The 21,768-nt window shown below is 40.0% G+C and overlaps 1 protein-coding gene across 1 annotated transcript in view; it reads left to right on the top strand.

Annotated features, from left to right (window-relative positions):
* LOC105568077 (nucleolysin TIAR-like) overlaps window positions 1–21,768 on the top strand; it is a 307,843-nt gene that overhangs the window by 85,367 nt on the left and 200,708 nt on the right. The window contains exon 3 of the mRNA XM_012023462.1: window positions 1,962–2,057. Coding sequence (XP_011878852.1) covers window positions 1,962–2,057 — 96 coding nt within the window. The remainder of the gene's footprint in view (window positions 1–1,961; window positions 2,058–21,768) is intronic.

The following is a 21,768-nucleotide window of genomic DNA, read 5'->3' on the forward strand; positions in this document are numbered from 1 at the left end:
CCCTACCGACTGTAATATTATTCTTTGTCAGATGTTGAGAAATTTGGATTTTTAAGTGTAAAAAAATGTTTTCGTGCAATTTAAAAACGTTATCGCAAATAAATGGTGAGAATCATTGTTATGCTTTTATTAAAACAAACTTATTTTTTTGTTTCGGTATTTACTTCTCCCGACCTTCGTCGTCTTTAACAGACAAGTATAAACGAAGACATCATTATTAAGAAATTAAAAACTAATTGCAATCTTGTTAAACAAGTTAGCAGTAATTTTCAATCTCCCAACTTGTGAAATTGGACGTCTCGTGCTAGAAGTCCAATTCAATACTGTCCATCATATAATCATGTCTCTTTCAGCATCAAACGGTTTCAAGACTTTACAGAGATTGTGGAAAACTTAATCGCCCCGTAAGCAAATACGATTTCGACGTGGCGATTTCGATGACAGAATTTTACTGTCCGCCTCGCGACCACTGGAGTTGCCTAAGTAAATGAGATGGGAGGACAGCCAATTACCACCGAGAGCAATTACTGAGAACAATTAACGCAAAAGTTACAATAAGTAATTAGTACCTCCGCAAGCACTTGCTTATAATTAACTTACGTGCAGCTGCGTTTTCCCATTATCACCTATTTTTCGATGTTAAGCCGGCGCCGGTTTCTGGCACGATGCTGACTACGTTGGACAGCGGAAAAAAGAGAATTGAAAAAGATGAAATTTCAGACTCTCGACCGCATCGTTGTAGACTGCAGAAAAATTGCGTTCTGCCCTTTTAAACAGAAAACGTAAAAATGTTTAGTGACAATGGACAGTGTCGCATTTAATTTAATATCTCTTTTCTTGAAATGCGGTTTATAAAATTCATCGATTATCCAAAAGGACAACTAAAAAAATTGGTGTCTTCTTTTACACAAAGGTATAATATTTAAAAACGTAATTAAAAGATGAACGTAAAGATAAATTTAATTAAAATAAATTTTGTAAATTTTACACAATTGTAGAAATACGTGTACAAAGATAAACTATCTACCAGCGCTATTTCACATCATATATCTCACATTTATGTCTACCCTTTCTATGTGCCTTGCAAATAAACGCAAGAGCGCTGGTGCAAGATAAGGTTTACGGTCTACATTCCGACGGGAATATATATATCTTATCTGCAACGCCTATACACAGAATAGACAACAAGTTTTGCATGACGTCAACTTGCGGAAGAAATGCCCATTATTGCTTTGGAAGCTTTTCATCGCTAATCTCGCTATCATCCATATTGACATAAATATAATCATTTCCTGGATTTCTATCCTGGACTTATCAAATTTATTGGAAATTTTTAATACAAATTTTTAGTAAAATCGCATATAATCTTCCGATAATGGACGTGGAAGGGCACAGATTTGAATTTAATCGTGTAATAAACGTCGCATTTTTTAATTAAACTTTTATATAATTTCTTTGTCTGCTACTCGTCATTATCATTTCATCGTCTTTTTATCGTCCAACTATAAAGCTGTCGCGTTAATGTAAGACAATAGAAATTGAATAAAAAATGAAACAAGAAAGAAGTAGATGATCCTGGATTTGTGTCCATTCGGGCAGCTCGATAAATGGCTTTAAATCACAGGATTTTACCTCTGTCCATCATTCATATAGAAGAGTCTGGCGATTTCTCTATATATTACGTGCTCAACTTTCGTCTTTTATATGTCACAATATTAATCGAAGTTTTTAAAACTGTTCAGATATTTCAAGATACTTTATTAGAAGGCGGTAAAATTATTGCAGGTGAATTGGTATAGTTCAGCAAACCTTGCACAGCAATAATTGTATAATAATTACGGTTACCATCTAATAAGCATAATTAAATATAATACCATTTTGATTTCCTATCTCTTTTACTGTTTCTATTTATGCGAATGTTATGCACGTATGGATATAAAACAATACTTTGATTGTTCCAGCCTGGAAATGATGCATACGCTTTCGTGGAATTTGTGGATCACGTAACAGCTTCGGCGGCACTGACGACTCTTAATCAGCGACTTTTTTTAGAAAAGGTATGTGTGACATTTATTGCATTTATCCTACAACTCTTGACAATTTTAAGTAAAAGCTGTCACTTTTACTTTATTAACTATTCTGAAGTTTTGCTGTGTTTTTCACAGAATATTATTGCAATTCCACTTAATTTTGAATTATGACAGAAAACAAATACGCGAATTTAGTAGAGTTTTTCGTGTGGCAACTTATAAATACAATTGTCAATTGATGTAAAATGGATAGACCGCGTTTAACCATGCTTCTCGCTCCCTTTCGCCGCGTTGGTCTTTCCTCTCACGTTCTCCTTCGTCTTTCTGCGTCATATTCGAATTCCATGTGCAGTTAAAGTTCGCCGGTTGACGGTTACCAGTAGTTCGCGGGGAACGTCGGCGAACGTCGGCGGCGGTTGCGAGTGAATCAACGATGGTAGCGCGCAAGGACAAGTCTGCGGTCGGGGGTGAAGCGGGGTCGTGCTCAAGGGGTCCGCCAGAGGTTGGGAGAAGGTATTGGGATCCGGCTGGAATAGCTAATGCTCGAATATGTCATAGTTTGGTGGGATGTGGTCAGAATTATACATGCTACACGATATATACGCCAAGTTACTTCATTCTCCTCCATTGCTCTCCTATTACCATGCACCTCCCGCCGCTTCTTCTCCTACTCTTACCCCGTCTCGTGCCCCATGCCTACCGCACCCGCTCATCTCTACGCGCGGTCCTTCCTGACCTCGCTTCCTTCTCCCGCTCGCGGCCCTCGCGACCTCCATTTCATATACACCACCACCATCAACACCCTCCAATTCGCCATCTCACCGCGACATATATCGTAGCCCGTAACGCGGAGAGTTACTCGGTTAGTTTAGATTCGCTCAAGCAAGTTTTGATGTCGTGCACGCCTATCCCGCGATCCTCTCCGACCGCCTATCCCCTGGCCACCGAACATTCTTCGGGAACCCCCCCCCCCCCCGGTGCTACCTTCCATGAGTCACTCGGTAGGTTTCTCGTGGGTTTCTCCTCGTCTATCCTATCTATCCACCTCGATGTTTCTCTTTCCCTCTCTTCCTCTCCTCCCCATTCGCCTTCCGTCCCACTTTTCCTCGAGCCTCCGTCTTCTCCAAAGAACCGTCAAGTTCGCTATTACCGCCGACACATTACTAATGCCGAACTGGTCGTAATAGATTGGATGCCTGGAACTTGGATACGCCAACTAATGTGGCAGACTAACCCCTTTCGCTCGTCATTCTCCCCTCACTCTCCGCACCACCCACCACCCTACGTTTCTGCGTATGTCGCACTTCGGCGAGCGTAAGTAGAGCGTGATCGTGCCGCGCTAGCCAAACTTTCTTGAAAAATGGCTGCTCCTTATAGTTTCTCATTTGAGTACGAATGTACTGATTTATACAGCGGGAGAAATACTCCTTTTTTTTTAAATCCCACTTAAAGCCTTTTGCGCATATCGCGGATCGAAACAACATGACGTACCGATTATTCACAAGATATTTTGTAACGACAACTGAAGAAATTAGCTCGGATCAAGTAAAAGGAAAAAATAAAATTTGCCGTTGTTCACAGCGGCGATAATCGCGGGGACAATCTCCTTTCGCGTGCGGAGTAGACTTGTTACTTCTCATTAGGACCTCGCGAGATTTCTAGCGTCGTCGAGAATAAAATTCTTACCTCGGCAGCAACCTGGCTGAAAGGAATTCGGAAGTAAGTCGGAGCAGAAGTTCGGGCAAAAGAAGAATTTCTTATGCGCAACGGAATACCTATTCCGCATTGCGGTCCTAAGCGTGCAGCCGAGCGGCGCGATCGCTAAGGAAAGCGCGCCGGCATTTCGCAATGTAACGAGGGGAATTAACCCCCCAAGTTTAAGCGCGATACAGCCGCCGACTTTACTTTACTTACCTACCCGTGTGTCCCACACCACTGAATTTTACCCCCTTCGCCGCCGAGCCGCCGCTACTGTTTCCTCCCGTCTTCCGCAAGCCCCCATACAGTACAGTCTCTGCGTCGCTCGTTAGCTCGAATTATACTTGCACGTGACTTCGCCAGAAACGCTACGCCGGGCGCGATCGTGCGTGGCGAGTAATTCCCCGCCGGGGGTTATTAATATGGTGCGCCTCGTTTCTCAATCTGCAGCGTTTAATTTTCAGCCGATCCGCGCGCATCAGAGGGTGCTAGGTATTTCAACTGATGTGACCGTAGCGAGCCCGCGAACCAATGTACGGGCCTTTGTGTAAACGACATTACGGTTGTGTTGCTGCAACGCGAATAGCCCGCTGTTTACCTCATTGTATTCGATTACGATGCCGGAGGTAATTAGCTCCGGCGGTAATGGTAATCGATACCGATAGTATCAATTACCTACGCGTGGGCGAAACATTTGTCTTTCTTGCTGATAATGTATCGAAACGTCGATTGCCCGGGAACTTTACACCGTAATGTACCGGCTGTAAATAGCTCCCAAGTACGGAAGTAAGGAAGATGTAAATCCTCCCTCGGCTGTTTGCAGCAACTTATTGGCTGTCACGCTGATGTTTCTAATTTTCACCCGCAGCTCCGAACGATGATGCATCGCTCGTTGATGGTCCCCTATTCTTCCGCTGGATTATTACATTCCTCGTTATTATAATAACCGACGCGTTATACAAAACGGGTATATTTTTAACTTTGTCCTACGATGCATAAAACCGCTTTAAAATTTGAGAGAACTAATGTAATATTTCTGAAATAAATAATTCTACTCTTAATTTAGATAATCAGTCGCTATTAGTAGAAATGATACTCGCATCGTTTTAATTTATTTAATTGTGTTCTACACGCGCGTCTTTTAGAGGTACAAGTTGGCTGCTCTAATGGATCTTCACATAATTGTGACATTATTTAACTAACTGCTGTGTACTACGACATAGTAAATACTGGTATCAAATGCAATCAAATACTGGTAACGAATAGATGGCTTCCCAATCCCATTCTGTGATGTTCACAACGTGGCCGCAGATGGTAAGAAGAGGACAGTAGGTATATATGATCTCGTAACTTTAGCTTGGCTTTACTCTCCGCCTTGTTTATGGATATCATCGTTGTCTTGTTTGTGAATAATACAGTGTGCTTCCTGAACGAGAAGCCTGTACATGGGTTGGTTGACAATTGCGCCAATCTCTTAACAAGAGCAATCGAGGCTACAGCACCGGATGCTGATATCTTCTCGAGTTTAGAAACGCATTCGTGAAGTGTACGGAACAATCTAGCGACAGAAATCAACAACTGTTTCAACAAGCGTTATTACGTAACGTTATTTTTGTCAAACTTGGTCGAATAAGCTTGAAAAAGTTTTAATTAAACATTCTGAAAATTCTCCTCGCAAAGGCAAAGCCTGTATTTTTAAAAATTTCAACATATTCGCACCTTTTGTTGTAATACGATAATTAAAATTAAGCAGTACCTATTTTATTCTGTCACTAATAATTCTGTTCGACTTGAAGTTAAAGCGACGTTACGCCTTAAAAGTAAGAAACGATTTATGGTATGGTACGCCTTCACTCTTTCGGAACAATGCGTTCAAAAAGAAGCGCGGATAGAAGCGTGTTTACTAGCGTTACGTTCTTTGTACTCGATGGCTGGTGATGTAACGGTTGACAATCTGTGCTAACGTTTTGACAGAGAATGTGTCGAAGTTATGAATGGTAGAAGCCAATCTCCGCGGGTGGATGGGTATTGTACCGCGCGTCGTGCCTGCGATGTTTTGTCTCCTCAGTTGCCCTCGAAAATCCTTCAGCCATTCTTCGGTCAACTCACACAGCCGATAGAAATCTGACAAAATGATATTTCGTCTGCCGTAGAGAAAGCTATCGAATATGAACAAAATCTATCTATTGAAATAATAAAAAGAAATATGCTGTATAAACAAATACCGTAAAGAAAATTTAATACTTATAGGATACCGCGATGTGCTTAGAATGAAGATAAAGATTCTAAACTAATGTTATAACGGATACGAGGTACTTTCAAACTGATAAAAGGAAATAAAGCACATTTTAATGCACGCACCACGCCAAGTCCTTTCGAAGCGACATTTGTTCACTCTAAACGCGCGGTATATAAGTAATCCGCAAAACAAGAAACTAGAGAAAGGCAAGTACAGAGGATGAATGAATTTCCGAAAGCACGTACTCCTTCCGAGCATAGGAAGATACGTCAGCTATGAATATCGACGAGAAGCAGATACGAGTCGCAGAAACGGAAATCAGTTGGGAGTACCAAGTTACGATTGAGATTTAAGTTATTGACAAGCTACTTTGGCAAACCTCCACTGAGATCTGGCTGGTTTATCCCGGAGGCCCACTGCCTTTTGATTTCCCTGAGGACCCAACCCTTGAGATTCTATTCTTCTGCCCACAATGAGGCCCTGCTTTCATGCTACTTCATCTCCATTGCGAATGTCTCACTTTCGCCAGTTCCTGCACGACATCGTGTCATATACACGTAAGTCTGTAAACTTCTGACTGTCACAAATGTCCCATTTGCCTCTATGCGAATTGTTACATTAATGCTGAAATGTTAATTGAAATACCTTTGACACGGTGTTAACGTTGTTCAATTATATTTCATCCTGGACGTTTTATATATGTCAAAGATCGTACGATATCAGTGGTTGGAGGAAATTACGTTTTATATTTAATAAACTTCGAGTTGAAACGAATCGATTTAACGAATATCGCCGTACTTATGTAAGTATTGAGGTACAAGTACAGGGAAGGAAGTATTAAGATATTTTTGAGATGACAAAGGTTCGATCTAGGAACCGTACGAATTCTTCGTGATGGCAATAATAATGACAGTAATAAGCTCACGAACCGCTTTACTTCAATAATGACATTCGAATTGGTACGTTGGTCGCCTTGTCTCCCTAATAAAGCAGAAGTTGCTGCAATTCCATCGCTTATAGTTAGAAGGCACGCGACTGCACTCCGCATTGTAAATATTAACCGCTTTAAAGCCTACTTTAAAGAGAACTCGAGAAGAGTCTTGTCGATTCGGTGAGTTTAGATGATTGCGAACAATTGAACGCAACGATAAGATGCGGAAACGATAAGAGATACTTGCTATTCAATATGTGGCATTATTGGCGCTATAGTGTCGAATTTATTCTTTATGTAACTTCGTTGTTGAATAATAAATCGGAATAGCTAAAAAAAATAAGTAAATAGATAAAATGTATTAAAAATCCTACAATTACGTTTAAACCATTATCACAATTTCTTCTCTCTCTACTATCTGTTTAAAAAAATACTGCGCTTCTCTCGTCTAAACATTAGATAATAATACACGCACATGTTAACGGTCAATATTGTAACACGGGATCTTAAAATACGAGGCATAGGCCTGATTAATTGTTACGATTCTTAGCGTTCTCCCCACGTTTAGCATTTTCTCGTTTTTCGGCGAGAACGGCTATCCGAAAACTACTCCATCGGGGGAATGGCTGAGAGTCAAACGAACGATGGTCAGCAGCATGAACAGTGGACATTTCACCCATTTCCCCCCGGCCCTCTTTGCCCCAGCTCGACACGTAGTATATTTTATCGCATTACTGGCATTGTTGCATCAGCCCCCGCTGCACCTCGGCGGTTACCACTGAACGTGCAGCGCCCGCTCGTTCGCCAGCCTCCCCCGTCCGAGCCGAACACCATTCCACGAGGATTAAATATTGACTGCGATTCTGATTTATAGTAATTGCCGGAGGGAATGGCGAGAAAGTGAGATGAAACGGACCAGAGGGAGAGGCGTTGAGCGACGGGGTATGGGAGGGAGGCGGAAAGGGGACCGAATGGATGGGTGAGGCGCAGACTGGACGGTTTTCGAGGGTAGATGGGGGTGTCGAAGCCAGCGGTGGAGGAGGAAAGCCATTCCCGCGCCGCTTTCGCTCGCTGACAGATGCATTTGCCAAAGCGTTGCGGACGTTTCTGGCTCGTTCCACGTCGTCACGCGGCATGTTGTTATTATCGTACGTTTTTATTTAGCGTCGCGGCGCACACCAGTTACAACGTCAATACATAATGCTGCACGGTGTAATCTACGTGTCTGTTAAATGTGACTTTTTCAAGGTACGATTATACCGAACGGATATTACGGATGGATATCAGGGTTTTACGATTGTCCGTAATTTCGCAGAAAACATTCGCTGGAAATCACCGTTGCTCGAAAGCGGAAGCTGATAGTTAATACTGCGAAAGATATTCAATTGCATATTGATCCCGAGCGTGCGTTGAAAATGTAGACGTTTCTTTAACGGAGCGCAGATGAAATGACACAAAATTTATTTATTGGCAAAATTTTCTTTCGGAAAAAGTACGTTGAAACGAAAAACCAACTGCAGAGCTTTAGTTTATCTTAATTTGCAAATGCGCTTGGTTTCTTTAAGAGACAGTAACGTCGCCTCGTAAAAGTAAGTCCTTTGGCAATCTCGCAAAACTTGAAATTCTCGTTTAAATTGAAGTGAAGAACTTGCAATATATCTTTTTATTGCAATGCTTTTTTTGTTAAGTAAACAACCATAGATCTATGCAATTTGTTACTTCTACACCGATCGTCGTATAGCGAACAACAGTTAAATACTTTATTTATGGATTGCGACTTACACACACACACACACACACATGTATACATAACGAATAAACCATCACTCTCGTAATCCTAAAATACATTTATAGCCTAACTGATAAAGCCCGGTTCGCAAAACGGATTTACAATCTGTATTTTTGCGCTGCTCTTGTTTTTTCTCTTTTTACTTTGAATTACACATATTCTTCGCCACGCTGCAGTGAACTCGACACGCACGTACGTATATTATTTCCCGCGATGGCCATATATATCCCTAGTAATAACATTTTAGTACCTTCGCGCGCACATCGTTCATTCGCGGCCTACTACCCGAACTCGAAATTTAACCGGACAGGATTTTCAGGCAGGTTTTCAAACAATTATTTTGGAGCGTACCGTATCCGCGTTTTACAATTAATTATTTGTTAATTGCCACCAATTAAGGTAAATAATGAGACGGTATAGCGGCAGGGGCGAAGGCAAGTGACGCGAAGGGCAAAGGTGGGTGCGAGCGCGTGGTACAGGCGGAGAGACGGAAACTGGTCACCGTAGTACCGAGAACGGTGATTTAGTGAGGGAACAGCAGGCGGCGCCCGATTATTTTTGGTTTTAGCCGTGGCGGCCATTATTTTTGGTCTCCCGCTCGCCGCAACTTGGAGTCCACCCGGCCAGAAATTTAGTGTGACCGAGTTCAAGTGTGCAAAAAGCCTTGCCATTCTACGAAGCCGGAGACCACACTCAATGATGGACGAATTGCATAGATTTCCCGTGCCAATAAATGGCCACGTGTCTATCGAATTTCAATGGCCATCAATGTTAAGATTTAACATTCGTAATCTTTAATCAGCAATGAGAAATAAAGTGTTGATGCATGTACTTGAAAAAAAAATCATATGTACATAAAAACTTCGTAAACATTTGGATGATATTAAAATAAAAATCATGAAATAAAATGTATTACACGAATAAGACAGTCTGCATTAAAGATTTATTATCTTCGTTTTAAATGTGTAATTTTGTCGAAGGATCATCGATGTAGTTATAATTAGGTAACAGGCAGTTTTGCTAATATTGGTACCAACGTGAATGCCCTTTACGCAATTAAGAGATAGTCATATCAGTATTGGTTTACCTAGATATTATATTACGTTATATTGGGAGAACGGAATGAAATATCCAGTCCCAGATGTGAAAGATTATTGTGCGAAGATAGTATGTTATGAAATGGGAGGATAGGCGGATATGAGTGCTCTAGGATGGAAAAAAAGCGACGGCACTTTGAGGAAAATGAAATAAATGATGGAGAATCGCCCCTCGCCGACACACCAGCCGGCCCGTCAGGCGTTTTTATTAATTCCTCTCGGATACAATTAGTTGGTCTATTCGTCAGACGCTTTTCATTAACTCCCCCTTCCTACCGCTCTTTTACCGACTTCGTACCCCTTTTCCGTCCTGTCATGTACGTTATCTCTTTTTTCATCCACTATCTGCCCTTTTTGCTTTCTTTTTTCTCAAGAAAACTGACCATACAAAAATTATATTTTTCATCATTATCTTAGTACATTTCGCAAAGATTGTATGATTTATAGTTGCTGTTTGCGTGAGAAAATTACATAGCTTTTTCTTTTTACGTTGTTATTCTTCCTGATAAATATAGCATGATGAATTTTGCAACTTTCAAATCTTTCAGTGATATTGCGTAACCAACTTATCTCGCAATGTTGAGAATTACACGATTGTTTGATTGCATCTAAAATGATTGTATCTTTGTGTGTACTACAAAGTGGTACAACAAAGAACTAAATTATTAGTATAATCCCATAGTTTTTATAATCGATAATGGAGAGGAGAGGAGAGGAGAGAGAGAGAGAGACAGAGAGAGAGAGAGAGAGAGAGAGAGAGAAGCAAGCAAATGCAAAAGTAAATTTTACTATTGTAAACTTTCTCGTCGTCAAACCCGTCGTTTGAATCAAATCAGCATAAATTATCGCACAAACGATAAAATAGCGCGTGTTTGTATGACAGAAATGCGGGCACAGTAGTAATGGACATTCATAGTCAGACGCGGGCGATGCATCGAGCAAAAGGCACTGAGCGAGAAGTGCGATTTGGAGGACGGCAAAGGTGGAATTTCATGGTCGGTCCATCAAGGAGAAAGATGGAAGACGATGGCCAATGCGCGCTGGATCGTTAATGGAAATTAAATAAAAGAGAATCGAATGAACTGTAACTCAAAATTGTGTTCGCCTGATGAAAAACAAAGAGCCGGCGACTGCTGCGCTCTGGAACGGCTGAAGGCATGAAAGGAAAGATAAAGAAGGACGGAGAGTCACGCGAGAAGGTTTGCGGATAGAGGATACGAGGGGCGACAGAGGAGGCAGGGGGGGAGGGGGGAAGAGGGTAGTCTCATTTCGTGGCCGGGATGTGAAGGGGTTGAGGACGAGGGGACGCGGGTGGTAGGGGAGGGGCCGACGTAGAAATGGAGGAATTGGAGGAGTGGAAGTCGACTGTGGGCCGGGGTGGCGACCGGAGAAATACGTATCCTGTTAGTTTTACACTGTGGCTCCAATTGATTCGAAATCGATTGTCGTTCGAACGATTTTCAATTGATCGATTACGAAGGGTAGCTCGGGAAGAGGGGCGCAGCCACCCTTCGCGCTGTACCACGAGCAACAGAAAGAAGAAGAAAGAGAGAGAGAGAGAGAGAAAGGGAGGGGAGAGAGAGAGGGTGGGACAGAGATAGAGAAGGAAGAAGGAAAGAGAAAGAGAGAGAATTTGGCCTGCGGGAGGACTTACTCTAAGCCCACGCCAATTGCATCCCGTTTTTTACGCCCGCTTGTTTCGACGTGCCTTTACGGTCGCCCGACCATTTTCTTCCGCCCTCATCCTTCCGTTTCTCCTCAGGACGCTACTTTAATTTTTCGCCGTCTTGCCTGAATTTCTTCTCCGAGCCTCTGTACCACTCGTTGTCACTTTACAACCATTTGTTTTCTCGCCACCTTTTCGCTTTTGCGATTTATCGCGATAAGTAGTTGGAATCTAATGAGTTATTCTCGTTGAGTTATTAATAAACACATGAAAGATAAATCCTTGTAATCTTTCATTACTTAATTAGAAAACTCACATTCTTATTAATTAGAATTTATATAATTCGTGTTAAGATAGCATTGTAATTGCACATGCAAATAATTGAAATAATTTCTAGACGAGTAATTAAATTTAATTAAAAGTGTAAGCTTACATTCTCTCAAATAGATCCTTCCTAATCAAGTAATAACGTGAATAATACAACTCACGTTAGATTAGCAATGTGCCATTAGTATTCCACGGTAAATATATTAGATTAATTAACGGCAGCGAAAAGAAAGAGCACTTTTAAAGATACCGCGATTGCGTCGCGTGGGAAGATCACTTCCTGACGAGTTTTTGATGACAGGCAAGGTTTCTGCAAGGCCAGCGCTCGTAGTTTCGTAAGACAACGCGCAAAGAACAAAGGCCAAAGGCGCAGCGGAATTTTCGAAACGGGAGACTCCAGCGAAATAATGAAAGGGTGTTTATCCAGAATTAGGTCCGATCCCCGTTTCAGGTCCAACCCCCGTGGTACCACCATAGTCCATCGCTCGTTCATTCAGACAAATTAGCCCGGTGGCGGCTCTTTGTAGTCGTACAATTCAAAGCGCGTGTTACTTTTACTCGCTCGCATTCATGTTGGCAGAGCTCTTCAACACTTCATTTGGACAGACCTCGGTGCTTCGCCAGAGGAATATAAAGGACCCATCCCTTTACTTTTCAGAGTATAGAGAAAAGTATATTTCTTGCTCGCTCGCTCTTCTTTCTCCTTTTGTTTTTTGCGCAAATTCGCGGCCATCCATCTCGAATTATCATCCGTGTGCGAGCTTTTGCATGAAAGTTCGTTTTTCTCGATCGTTTGCGCGTAAAATGAAATGAATTAAGATCGCGACAATAAGATTCTTCTTCTAACGATGGAGCGTCTCGCGGCATTGTAGAAGCTCTCCATTATGAAAGTATTGGATATTGCACAATAATGATCTTAGTGTTTCTCAAAGTATTGAGACACTCTTATAATTATGTAGATAAGTAAACAACTAAAGACAACTGTTGCTTTACCACAATATCGTTTTGTTGTAATTCTTTCTTATACAGTTTAATCACGTTGTGATTAAACCCTGTTTTTCTTCTCATCGACTTTACCTATTGATTTACAATATTCGGTATTTTTCTTTTTTAACAGCGGGATATATTCTTGTTTTCTAAAGTTCCTGAAAGTCAAACGTAAAATCACAAAGCTACATCGTTGGAAAAATAAAATGGCAGAATGAAGGAAGAGGTGAAATATTACCATAAATAATCGCCAGCCGCGTATTCGTGCTATTATTGTAAAAGACAAGTTTTCTCTACATGGAAAATTACGAATGGAAGTCGATTATTCAGCGACTGCTCCCACTACTGGAAAGTTATCGTTGCTGCAATTACAAGAGACTCTGCAAATTCTATGCTTACCCTACAGTTACGTCTAAGATTGGAGGTGTAATTACAAATTGTGTTCTCGCATGAGTACATGTTATATCCCTCAGCGATTCATGGAATTCGTGCGCTACTGATAACGTCAAATTAATACAATGCCTTAATTATATCGTCGCAATGGTGTTCATTGTCGCAGCAGTAACTGCAGCGTTACTCTGATATATCAAAATTGTTAGGTGCGCAGAGGCAACAACTAATTTCCGCATTAATGCCTTTAAAACTTAATATTTGCATATTTAGTGGCGCAGTTTAATTCGCACTCGTATCAGCATTTTTGTATAATGCCCACATAAATGAAGAATTATTTCGATGAAAATGCATTTGAGAACAGAACGTAAAGAAATTTTTAATAACGGCAAATTTCATGAAAATTTTTCGAAATAAATTAAACGCGACAGCTGGTAGCGATATTATTTTGCATTATTATTTAACATCAATAGCACCGTTATTTTTATGATATCTCAACATCTGGGCGTTCTCATGCGTATGCATTATTTTATTTTGCTTTTGTGGAATATTTCGAATGAAATCCAATATATTCTATATGCAATTTAATAAAAACATCATGGCCCCTATTAGGATATCCTATTTGTGATATTTGTTGTTCTCATAAGAGAAATACGAAAACGTTCTCTTGACTGAGGACAAGAAACAAGTGGCGAGAAATATTTACCACTGATCGCACTTTATTGACCTGTAATGTTCCTTCGCGTTGTCTATTGATTTTTCCGAGTTTCAGCCGCCCATTCGGTTTATTGATGACCATGCTTATTTGGCCGTGTGCCTAACGGTCAGGAAATTTCTAAATAGATCCGTAAACACCATAAAGCGCGGGTTCCGCTCGATGCCAACGAAGTGGACTGCGTCGATCCATTAATCTTGAGAATTAAAAGAAAATTAATTACAGTTGTTGCAACTTGAGTGGGCTCTGCTGATGGATGATGAGAAACGGCGAGATGTCAGCCGGCGGAAGAAGAGCAGAGAAATGGGAGAGGGATCAAGATGAAGCGAACTGACATTTCGCCTCGTGCATTCCGCGAAATTTTCTTCAGATCTTAAACATTATTTCGACCGACGACAATTAACGTTACGATCTTGTGCTAATATATATATTTAATATTTCACGTTTCTTTAAATAATGATTACACGGAAAAAAATTAAGTTGTATCAATAAGATCAGTGTAATTGAAATAAAATCGTTGAAACAACATTAATATTAATGAACGAAAAACACCAGATAGTTGTCTTAACAATTTGGATATTTAGTTCAATGCTTAAAATTAAAATCCATAGCAAATACAATTGAGAGAATTATTTATATTTGTGGCAGTCCGTCACGTTAATGTTTAATTCAAGCAATTTCATTTTTTTACATCAACAGCACTTTTTTCCGTGTACTAATTGAAGGCTACAAGTATCGATTATTAAAAAGTATATAATGATAGTATGTTGCTATATCACTTTTAAATTCTAATTATAACTCAAGTATTTCTTACTCAATATTATTTTGCGTATATTGTACCAAACTTATTGTCTAGTGTTCTTACAAATATACATATAAGATACTTTTGATACAATTCTAATGCTCTTCAAAATATTCGCTGCAAATGTAGTATCTTGCAAGTCTTTATTTGCGACACGCACTCTTTGATTTTGTATTACACCATATGTTTATTTCCTTGTGATGTTCCCCCTGGTACAACTAACCGAATATTTATTAAGGGACGTGCGTGAAGAGGCGACGATGGCGTTTCTATAGGACAGGAATCGACGGATCTGTTAAAGCGAACACAGATCTATCCGCTTTGATGGGATATCTCTCTTCTGTTCAGCCTTATTCGCTTTCTCTTTCTATGTTCGCCGGGACAGGTTAAATATTCAGTTCCGGCGGGTTAAGGATTCAGGAAGGGTGCGGCCCTCGATGTCGCTCGCCTCGCGTTACGTCCCGTATAAAGGAACACGAAAATCCGTTCCTCGTGAATTACAGCGACGGCTTGTCCCATCCGTTATCCGAGCCACCCCCGTTTCCCGGTAATTAACTATCAATTCGTTGGAGATCGGAACTCGGCACGATTATATTTCGGACTATTTTTTCGTATCTGTGGTATCGTTCATAGACTTTTGTGCTCGTTAAAAAAAAAGCAACAAATCCAAAACAATCGAAATATATATATTAAGTTGAAATTGAATCATACTATAATTTTCTCTAAAAGATTAAGAGAAAGGTTTTAGAAGACAACACGGAACTTGTTTGTATAAACTACAAAATTTGTTATAATAATTTTTAAAGAACGTTTATTGCACGTGCAAAATTTAAGTATATTAGTAAATAATTTATAAAGCTTGTATCCTTGTAGATCTAGATTATAAATTTTGGTAAAATTTATTATATGCATTAAACATCAACTTAAACGACACTTTATATACATTTAAAATGTATCAACGTTTTCTTATAATTTTGTAATAATTCTGTTATGTTATAATGAGCTTTTATGGTATTTGTGGTGGCTTATATGTCCCAGAGAGACCTTACATATTTAAAAGTTAAATGTAACAAATATATATGTCAGTCCTAAATTAGAATTGATGTGACAATTGAAGCAAAGTTTGTACAAATGTATTGAACTTTTAAAATCCTTTCGTTAAGATAAAGTCTACTATTTTCATTTAAAAAATTATTATTTATCAATGTGTAAATTAATGTGGTTCAAAGTTTGTATCATTTATGTATAATATGTATTTACATATTTACACGATAAATTTAACGCAAAATTATGCCTTGTTGATTCTAATATTAGACAATATTTGTTTTACTACAAATATGATTATATAGTTAATAATATTTATCTCATTATTGAAATCATTGTTAAAGAACATATAGGAAGAAAGACGTTAACTTTTTTACAATTTATATTTAGTATGTATATTTAATACGAATAGGTAAATCAGGAAAACGGAGATATCGTAGTAGTAGGACGTTTAAATATTCCTCTCATTTCTTATTCAGAGTATATTTCATCCCTTCGTTCATTCATTCGTTTGCTCCTTCGTACATATACATATTCTTCGGATAGAATCGACTTCAAACACACACATACACACAACTCTGCTGCTTCTTATACGAAAAGACGAATAAAGAAAGAGGACTAGAGGACTACCCTCCTTAACGCACTGAAAAATCTGGAAGATTTGTGTGACGCACATCTGCATTTTAATTATTCTGAATAATTTCCCGCATAATCTTTGTTCTGCAAACTTGGTAGGGTTAGTTCTTCCAGCATCCCCTCTTCCCCTGATAAAATTTAACTATAGAATAATAATATTTAATATTATATTTTTAATTCTTTAGAATACATTTGAATTATGAATATTTAATTTATATTTACTATTTAATCCTTCTTCGAATTACTTTTTTTTCATATTTAACAATATCTAATAAATAGCTTCGTTTTCAATGTTACAAATGATTTGAAAGAGTACAATAACGATCAATGCAATTACGTGCAACATAACAATTAAATATATAAAAAATGTTGGTTATAATCACAAGTAAATCAATTAAAAATAATAATGTTAGTTAAACAAAGACTGCGAATTAATCTTGGCGTTTTACGGGGTTTTTGCTTTCACATGGAATTTCACTTTTTTTTATTAACCAGATGCATTTATCACGGTCCAAAGGATGGATGAGACTCTACGGTGCGACCCCACTGCCGCCGCGTTATTTTTTCCCTTGGCTGAATATTTGTCTCTATCCAACGAAGAAAGGGTTGGTAAGCGGATCGCACCGGAAGGGTGTCAGTCGCTTATTAAAAAACCCTTTGGTCTTAGACGCGCAGCGTGATTTTATCTTCTTCCCCTGCTTTTACGGACAATGCACAATCATTAAAACTCACTATAGAAAATTATTCTGAAAGCTAAAGAGTATTATTAAGAAAAGTAAGTCGTAAGGGGATCTTATGTATCCTTAGCAGAAAAACTGCATTAATATGTATATCTATGATTAAAAAGTTTAGGAAAGATTTTAAAAGATAACGTTTTTTGTACGAATATTCTTATTCTTATATTATATTATTTCCAGAGATTTCTTAAACAATTTCAATATTATTTATAAAAGAATTATTTTCTACTAGAAATCTTAGGGCCAGTTTCACTTAAACGTCGATTAACTGATAACCAGAGTTCAGTCGACTCCCTATCTTTTTCTATCTTATTTTTCTCAAAATTACTAAAAATCTGTAAAAATATTTAAAAAATAACATATAGTAATTAGTAGACGAGATTTCTGTCCTATGTTCTTTGTACTTTATCTGCAGATCAGACAAAAGCTTTACTTTTACATGACGATCTTTATAAAGAATATCGTACAACAAGCTAGTTATAAGAAAGAACATCTGGCAAGTGTTGCGAAAGTGCCCTTCGATGCACATACACCGGCTAGTACAAGAGCGTCATTAGCCGTAAGACTGAATGGTGAGCCATGCTTAGCCTTCGTCCGTTCTTCAGTGACCTCGATGGCTTTTGCACCCGGAGATCCCAAGGGTGGCTTAATCCTGAAGGACCTGGCGGAGGGCATTAGGGATGGTGAGCAAGTACGAAAGGGGTGAGGTGCTGCTGGCTGACGGTAGGTGTGTCCCGCGAAGTAGGTATCTATTAAGGAGCGTAGCAGAGGAGCGGGTTGTTCGGGCTAAAACTTGTACCTACCTACTCGGAGGAACTTTGTGTGAAATGCGCCTCGAGCACATCCTGCCGCGTCTCCTTCATCCTGTCTTCCATATTAACGGTCGTACCACCCTCCACCGTACTTCACCGTCACCTTCGTCTTACTTCTCACCCGCTCCCGGTACCGTCTTCCTCTTCGTTTTCCCGCGACTCCTGCGCTACTCGATGCGAGAAAGGTCTTCGCGAGCGATCGCGCGGTACGCGATTTTAACGGCCGCGGTGCGTTACGCGTGTGTTCGCGGAATAGAATGTAAATTGTTAAATACCCCGATTACGCGACGCCCAACGCCAAGTTTAAGTAGCAATTACCGCCAATTCGGCATTTCGTGACGCGGTAAATGGGAAGAACGGTGCATTTGAGTTTGCATCGTATACGTACGTTAATATACGTATATTCAAAGAGAATCAATGGAAATGAGGACATGTAACACTTGTTACAACCGTAAAAAATCATACAGAGGTGGCTAATGGTATTTCAATTGTAAATATTCGTTTTTTTTGTTACAACTAAGATATTAATGCAATGCCAATGTGACGATAATATTAATTACCTTGAAAAATATAAATACTACATTTTTGCACATTGCCATTTCAAGCCAGTGACCCGGCACACAATTGCTATGCACATGATGCGTTTAATTGTAGTATGTGCAGAGGGGAAATCCGCGAATTTCGTATGCCGATCGCATGTTGGACAACAGCCTAATTTCTCAAGTTCGGAGTAATTCGCGGGAGGAACGACAGCCAGATTGCTGGTAGATGGGCGAGGTTTGTCGAGATCAAACAATCAACTGCGCCGAGTCGAGCGAAAGATTATTTCTGGCAACCGCCCGCAAAAATTAAACCGCCTGCCCTCCGGCCGCCGGTTTGACCCCCGCTTAGCACTGGGCCCAGCCATCCACAACTTGTCTCCAAAAGGAGAGTCCACGGTCACTTCGCTTGACCGAGTTAGCTAACAGTTTGTGTCGCTGATGGAATAATGGTCCATTTGGGATGCACGTGCTACCGCAGTACCCTCCTTTCGCCACGCCGCTTGCTGTCGCACGTATTTACATGTAATCTCGTACAATTAATATTTATGTTCCGCCTCTGCCGCTGTGTACACAGCTACTCAAAACTGCGTTTGAACATACATGTATTTTTGAGCCCGGCGAAATTCCGCGGCGATATACGAAGGTATAATGTCCGAGAAGAAAATTGTTATTTGTTACCACCGCGGTCTGTGGCGGATCATAATTTGATTATCATTATCTCGCCAATAATATATAACAAATAAACGGTCCAGTTTTCGCATTATTTTCTATTATGTTAAAGTATCGTGTGTGTATATAAATAATTTGGTTTACGAGCGCCGCAAATGTAACCAGTTTCTATACTCTTATTCACAATTTCGCGCGCTATCAAAATGTTTTAAACGTACTCTCTGAAAGTCAATCAGCGCATTATCACTGAAAACAGTAAGTATTGCACTGAATAATTCAGTAAGTAGAGCACTGAATAATTCAGTGCTGTACTTATAACTGTGAATCAGTGAATGTTCACTGTTTTCAATTGCCTTTATAGACTAAAATAAAGATTTGGTACAAATACATTTTATAAGGTACGTTAGAGAAAAACACATTTTAGATATCCATGTAGATTTTTCCGCATAATCTACGGCAGTGCCACACTGCGATACCGAGTAATAAGAGTATCGTATGCCGAGTGTGGGGTGTAGCGAGCATCAACGGTTGAATCTCTCGACGGAAGAGCTGCTGCAAAAGGGAGTTCAAGGACCGAACCCCGGCGCTTTTATGCGCCGTGGCCGTAAATACTTCAACACTGACGCGTGCAATATTAAAGGTGCAAAAGCTGTATGTACGGCCATCATTCGAGTACTCGACGAGCGGGCGGGCGAGGACGCGTCCGAGGGCGCTTACACACGCGCGAGCCATCCCCCGCGCGTGTGCACGTGCACGCGTGTACACGCGCGCAACCCGAAGATTTATGTTGCTTATCTTCGCGTACGAAAGGCGCGGACGTTTACGGGCGTACGAGAAATCATTTACTCTGGCATCGATTTCCTCGCGTCTGACGCGCTTTCCTGCCATTCGGCTTTAACGATTCATTTGCAACGCCCGGCGCGGCTCGCCCGGCGCGTAGCGGCTCTTATTTCGCGAAACGAGAGGAACGACGAGAGGCTCGCAGATGCGTTCCTCGGAGAATGAACGACGTCGCGCATTTCGCGCGCGAAAATACGACTCTGCGGAATTATTAGGCGAACCGGACGGCTTTATTTCTCTTTCCTTGATTCGTAGTGCCCGACTTCCGTGACCCGCTATGCAGAGCACAATCGTGCACGCTGATTTACGAGCGTGAGTAAGGACAAGCTGCGGAGATTATTTTTTTAGGCAGCCACTTTCGAGGTGAATTATTGTTCTTCGTGCTACGTCGAGGATTCTACGGTAATCTTGATCGCGCCAGGCGTCGTATAGCCAGTTTGTATACTTATTTTCGCCGGTTATCTCGTTGTTGGTACTCCTACGTAGAAGCGGAACGGTAATGAATATTTGATGCATGTTTGCGTCGTATATCATTTGCGTTGGAAACTTGTGATTTTAATATTTCAAAATAGTTTCGCCGCGCCACGACCAATTTTATAATTATTAGACTTCCATCGAAAATTCGATATCTCTGATCTGCGCTGAGCGCAAGTGGATATCTGTAGATCTAGGCGAAACGTGTGTGCGATATCACATGCGACGTTTCTGATAACTCGAATCTATCAGAGATAGCAAAGATCGATAAGGAACCTTCAGATTGATGATTATATTCTACATACGATTTATACTTTTTTTTGGTACGAAATAACATACTTGTTTCTGGTTCCGTGGACATTTATTTAAAAGCAATTAATAAATAATTATCTCGTAATATGTGTTATTCATAACGACAAATTACTTTCAACAGATCTGGTTAAATATTGCTAACCTTAAGAGTAAAATTATATATTTAAGAAACAAATTTTTGTGACTTTGATTCGCGTGCTCATCAAATTTCACGTATTTTCTACTTGAAATAATTTTTCCGTATGCACACGCACTACCCCTTTCGTCCGAACACGTATGCATTTCACTTTTCCATAATTCCTAAGAGATGGTCTTATCCAGAAAAGAGTTGTATCCATCAAGATTTGCGGGACATTAATCTTCCCAAATAGAATTTCTCACAGAGTTACATAAAACTTCTTTAACAGCATTTTTCTTCAAGCTGTTCTACGTATATGCATATCCGTTTGCCTATGTAATGCGAAAACGCGTTATTCAGTGTCACGTAAACATGCATTTTTCGAATTTTGCGCGCGACTAGTAAAACCGTCCTTTAATAACATGCAAATTACATTGGCAGTCATCGGAAATGTTTTACAAATGGAGGAGAAGCTTAAACATTTATTGGATTTTCCGCCGACAGCTACATCTTCCACAAAATTGCATGTATAATTTCCTAAAAATACATAATCCTAGTAGAGCGCACGTTTTTTGAAAAGCTTTCGCCTTTGTCATATGCACATATTTACGGATGACATTTATACGGGCGCATTTTATTGCATTATTGTACCCGACCAATGTTCTTACGAATATCTCCACGAAAAGGTTCATAGTTGATGAATTTCTTGGACTTTGGCAAATTCAACGTGAGATATCCGTAGAAGACGTTTCAGAAATTATATATATATGCCATACTATAGAGTCTGCCAGGGTTTCTTAACGGAAGCGTAAGAAAGCAGTAGCATTTGCCAAATTCTCCGTTTGCTTCTTGGTACGTAACTTCGCGTAAATGATCATCGCGATATATCAGTGCTGTGTGTTTCCTTTTGCTC

This window comes from Vollenhovia emeryi, unplaced genomic scaffold (genome assembly GCF_000949405.1).
Source record: "Vollenhovia emeryi isolate VEMERY1.0 unplaced genomic scaffold, V.emery_V1.0 DF939132.1, whole genome shotgun sequence".
In the NCBI taxonomy this organism is placed as follows: domain Eukaryota; kingdom Metazoa; phylum Arthropoda; class Insecta; order Hymenoptera; family Formicidae; genus Vollenhovia; species Vollenhovia emeryi.